The 5,392-nt window shown below is 53.0% G+C and overlaps 1 protein-coding gene across 1 annotated transcript; it reads right to left on the bottom strand.

Annotated features, from left to right (window-relative positions):
* Positions 1 to 3,586: 3,586 nt before the first annotated feature.
* LOC311166029 (olfactory receptor 14A16-like) lies at positions 3,587 to 4,519 on the bottom strand (the record flags this gene model as incomplete). The annotated part of the gene is made up of 1 exon (XM_084227518.1): positions 3,587 to 4,519. One exon carries the CDS (start codon positions 4,517 to 4,519, stop codon positions 3,587 to 3,589), a length of 933 nt encoding a protein of 310 aa, XP_084083644.1.
* Positions 4,520 to 5,392: the final 873 nt, after the last annotated feature.

Genomic DNA, 5,392 nt, shown 5'->3' with positions numbered 1-5,392 from the left:
ACCATGGAGAGACCATTAAGTCACTTCACAGCCTCATGGAACCAAGGGGCCATTGTGACACAGAGGGGACTCATGGAATCATGGAGACCATTGTGGCACTATGAGGCCCCATGGAATAAGCAAAGCATTGTGACACTGCGAGGCCTCATGGAACCAGTGAGACCATTATGACCCTGGGGGTGCCCACAGAACCAAGAGGACCGTTGTGACACTGCAGGGATGCACAGAACCAAAAGTCCATTGTGACACTGCAGGGCCTCATTTCATCAGTGGTCCATTGTTACACTGGGCACCCAAAGGAGACCATTGTGACAATGCACGGCTGCATGGAACCAAGGGGCCATGGTTTCATTGTAGAGCCCCATCCAACCAAGGGTTCATTGTGACACTGTGTAGCTTCATGGAACCAAAGCTACAGGGTGACACAGAGTGGCCTCCTGTCATCAATGGTCCATTGTGACACTGTGGAGCCAAAGGAGACCATTGTGACTCAGCAAAACCCCAGGGTCCAAAGGTCCATTGTGACATTGTAGACCTCATGAAAAAGAAGAGTGGTGTGACACTGTGGGGCCTGGGGAACCACGGAGACCATTGTGGCATTGCAAGGCCTCATGGACTCCTTGGAACCATTGTGATACTGCAAGGCCTCATGGAACCAAAGGGCCAGTGCTGCTCCTCAGGAACTTGTGGAATTTTTGACACCATGGTGGCTCCTGGGACCAGGAGGCCACTGTGACCCTGTGGAAACAAGGAGAGCATTGCTGCACTGCCAGACCTCATGGAACCAAGGATCCATTGTGACACTGCACGGCCTTGGGGGACCAAGGATCCACTGTGACACAGCAAGGCCCAAGGATCCAAGGGACTTTGTGACACAAAAGAAGCCCCTGGAGCCAAAGGGACATTGTGACACTGGGAGACCTCATGGAACCATGGAGACCATTGTGACGCTCTGGGCCTCATGGAACCGTGGTGACACCAAGTTGTCTGGGAGTGTTGATCTGCTGGAGGTTAGGAGGGCTCTGCACAGGGCCGTGGACAGGCTGGATCCAGGGCCCAAATCCAACAAGGTCAGGTTTAACAAGTCCAAGTTCCAGGTCCTGCACTTTGGCCATAATCCCTGCAGTACTACAGGCTGGGGACAGAGTGGCTGGAGAGCAGCCAGGCAGAAAGGGACCTGAAGGGACTGATGGACAGCAGGCTGGACATGAGGCAGCAGTGTCCCCAGGTGGCCAAGAAGGCCAATGGCTGCTGGCTTGGATCAGGAATGGTGTGGCCAGCAGGAGCAGGGCAGTGATTCTTCCCTGTGCTCAGCACTGGTTGGGCAGCACTTCAAGAGCTGTGTCCAATTCTGCTCCCCCTATTTTAGGAAAGACATGATGGGGCTGGAGCGTGTCCAGAGAAGGGCAACAAAACTGGTGAGGGGTCTGGAACACAAATCCTGTGAGGAGTTGCTGAGGGAGCTGGGGTTGTTTATCCTGGAGAAGAGGAAACCCAAGGGAGACAAGGTTGTGCCAAGGCACAGGTTGGACTTGATGATCTCCATGGGCTGTTACACCCTTGCTGGTTCCATGATTCTATGAAAGCACCCTTAGAGAAGTTGCAGGATGAGCCCTGGGCCTCCTCTTCAGAAGCTCCAGCAGCCCAGGTCCCTCAGCTTCTCCTGCCACCCCCAAAGTCCATCCTGTCATTCCTGCAGAGGCTCTGCAGCTCCTCCTCATTGCCCAGAACAGGGAGACCCTGGGCTAGACAGAGCAGCCCAGATGTGCCCCCCTGGCCTTTGCTGCTTCTGGCAAGGGAGCAGCAGGAGGCACTGCAGGAGCCTGCAGACAATTCCTGCAGCACTTCCAGGATGATCCTGCTCCCCATTGTGCCAAGTCAGGAACTGAAATGGGGAGTGGGGCCAGAGAGGGAAGGGCAAACAGGGATGGGCTATTTGCTGGGGAGGGAACAGGGGTGGGCAATAGGAAGAAATTTGTAGCAGGAATAAAGTAAAGAAAGCAAAGGTGAAGCAAAGGAAATGGTCAGGGAAGTTCAGGGGTGGCTGCCAGGCAGCTCTGGCTCTGAACAGCAGCATCTGGAGTGGGACAGGAAAGTCCCAGCTGAAGGGAACAAACGTTCTGGCTGACTGCAGAGGTCAGGACAAAGCTGAATTGTTTCCCTGGAGTCCCCCAGCCCTTGCTGACCCCAGGGGCTGGTGGCATTTGTGCTCCCTCAGGTTCATGTCCCCACACCAACAGCATGGGGGTGCTCCCCCCTGCTCTGTGCAATGCAAACAGGGGCTCCTGCGCCAGTGTGGCTGTGTCTGTGCCTGCAAGGATGTGGCACCTGTGTGAGCTGGGGAGAGGCCAGGGCTGCAGAGGGGGGATGTTGTTGGCAGCTCCATGAGGATGGTCTGGGCTGTCCAGCACACTGGGGATGGATCAGCCCCTGCTCTGCTGCTCCTTCCTGTCTCCCCCAGGGCCCTTGCAGAGCACCAGCCATGCTGTTTGCCGCCAGCCTGCTCACGGCCACCCTGGGGCTGCTCATGAGGGTTTTCTGTGCTCAGCATTGGCCTGGGCGTGTTCTTGAGAGAGCCTGGGCAAGGAGCCTGGAGCCCTCAGGACCTGGCCTGAGGCGTCAGCGCTGCCCCAGCAGTGCCCATGGCCTGTCCCTGCTGCAGCCCTGGCACTGCCACCCCAGGACTGTGCCTGGCCCTGAGAGCACTCAGGCCTTTCAGCAACACCAGGGCACCAGGGCAGTTGGGTAGGGCCACGGGTGCAGCACTGGCAACATCAAGTGCCGCTGCTGCTGGGCACAGCTGCTGTTCCAGCACTGATCTGCCCCCACCTCTGCACTCAGACATTGCTGCTGCAGCTCCAGAGAAGGCAACAAAAGGGCATCTCTGCAGAGAACTTTGCTGGGAGATCCTTTAGTTCCTTTCAAGCCACCGAGAGCACAGCCCATCACTGCCACAGTTTGTGACCACAGGGAATGAGGAGAGAAATAAAATGGGAAATGGCACAAACAATGACATTTCTTTCTGGACAATAAAGACAGGCTTTTCAGGTGGCTTGCAAGCGCGGCTGAGTTAATTGAAGAAATAAATGATGATTTTAGAGCATATCCATTGCAAGGAATTAGAGTAGGAAGGAAGGAAGTGATTTTAGAGTATATCCATAGCAAGGAAGTAGAGTATATCCATTACAAGGCCCGCAGCACGTAAACAGATAGAAAAGATCCATGAAAATTTTTTTAAGCTAGACTACTTTCATAGGTAAATGTACATACGTACTTTATAAAATTTCTGTAAAACTTTTGTCAATTATATTGATGCAAATAGCTTTGCATCAATGAATATAATAAGTTATTGTTATAAAATAATGACTTAAGATCACACTTTGTATGAAGAATATAAGCTAGACAACATGGAAAATTAAATTTTTTTTATTCTTTGACCCTAATCACATGTGTGTAGGTCACGTGCAACCTGACAGTATCAGAAAAGATTAATAAAGTACAAGAAAGCAAAAGAATCTCTTAAATGGAACAAGAAGTATCAATGATGAATTTTATTACAAGGGATTTGCAGAAGTTGGCCATAATTCTAATTTTTCCCATACCATCCAGTCATCAGTCTCCACACTGCAGCCTTAAGCTCCTGGTTTCTCAGGCTGTAGATGAGGGGGTTCAGGGCTGGAGGCACCACTGAGTACAGAACTGACAGAACCAGATCCAGGGATGGGGAGGACATGGAGGGGGGCTTCAGGTGAGCAAATGTGCCAGTGATGAGGAACAGGGAGACCACAGCCAGGTGAGGGAGGCAGGTGGAAAAGGCTTTGTGCTGTCCCTGCTCAGAGGGGATCTTCAGCACAGCCCTGAAGATCTGCACATAGGAGAAAACAATGAACACAAAACAACACAATGCTAAAGAGATGGAAAGTACAATGGACCCAAATTCTCTGAGGTAGGATTTGGAGCAGGAGAGCTTGAGGATCTGAGGGATTTCACAGAAGAACTGGCCCAGGGCATTGCCATGGCACAAGGGCAGGGAAAATGTACTAGCCGTGTGCATGAGAGCATTGAGAAAGCCACTGGCCCAGGCCGCTGCTGCCATGTGGGCACAAGCTCTGCTGCCCAGGAGGGTCCCGTAGTGCAGGGGTTTGCAGATGGACACGTAGCGGTCGTAGCACATGACAGTCAGGAGATAAAACTCGGTTGCAGTGCAGAAAGCAAAAAAAACCACTTGGGAAGCACATCCTGTGTAGGAGATGGTCCTGGTGTCCCAGAGGGAATTGTGCATGGCTTTGGGGACAGTGGTGCAGATGGAGCCCAGGTCAGTGAGGGCCAGGTTGAGCAGGAAGAAAAACATGGGCTTGTGCAGGTGGTGGCCGCAGGCTACGGCACTGATGATGAGGCCGTTGCCCAGGAGGGCAGCCAGGGAGATGGCCAGCATGAGGCAGAAGTGTAGGAGCTGCAGCTGCCGTGTGTCTGCCAATGCCAGCAGGAGGAAGTGCTTGGTGGAGCTGCTGTTGGACATTTGCTGGGGCTGCACATGGGGATCTGTAAAAAAAGTAATCATGGAATAGTTGGGTTTCAAGAGGACTTTAAATATCCCAGCACAGCCTAGGAGCACTTTCCCCCCACTGCCTGCCCAGGGCTCTGCTGCCTGGAGCTGTCCCTGCCAGCAGCTGCTTCCCTGTGCCCACGGCTGGACTTACCAATGCTGCCACAGCCCAGACCAGCCCTGGGGGCTCAGCTCTGCCCTGCAGACCCCTCCCAGCTCAGGCACTGCCCAGGGGCAGCTCTGGCCCTGCAGGCTCTGATGGCAACCTCAGAGCAACCCTGAGGAGGATGGAAAAGCAAAGCTGATGCTGCATCTAAGGGGACCTGTGCTGATTTCCTTCACTGCCAGTTTATTAACAACTGAGAGCATATTCTTTCATTTTTCTGAGCCTTAACTGAGATATGAATATATCTATATGCAATTTCCTATCCAGGCAACCCAGGCAGTAGAATAAAAAAAAAAAAAAGGATTTCCCGTTTTATGCAGACCCTGCCTTGCTGTATTCCCTGTATAATCTACTTGGAAATGTTCTGCAGTTAAATGCTGTGCTGGGAGCCATCCTGAACAGTGCAGGATCCTCACCACAAAGGAGAACACTTCCAAGCCTTACCAACTGTCTCCTCCCACCCAGATCCTGTCCCCTGGTGCTGGGAGCAGCTGCCAGGGCTGGCTGAGAGCTGTCCCTGGCAGGCAGCAGAGTCCCCGCCCAACACAGCACCCTGGGCGACAGGATCCTGCCCTGCAGGACAGCCCTGGCCACCACTGGCTGCTCTGCACAAGAGAGAATCAAAGAATGTACTCACAGTGTCTGTAGGCATTGGGATATTCCAGCTTTAGGAGATGGCT

The sequence above is a fragment of the Fringilla coelebs genome, assembly GCF_963513975.1.
Source record: "Fringilla coelebs genome assembly, contig: SCAFFOLD_32, whole genome shotgun sequence".
Lineage (NCBI taxonomy): Eukaryota > Metazoa > Chordata > Aves > Passeriformes > Fringillidae > Fringilla > Fringilla coelebs.
The sequence above is the reverse complement of the archived record's forward strand: the minus strand, read 5'-3'. Positions and strand labels throughout refer to the sequence as shown.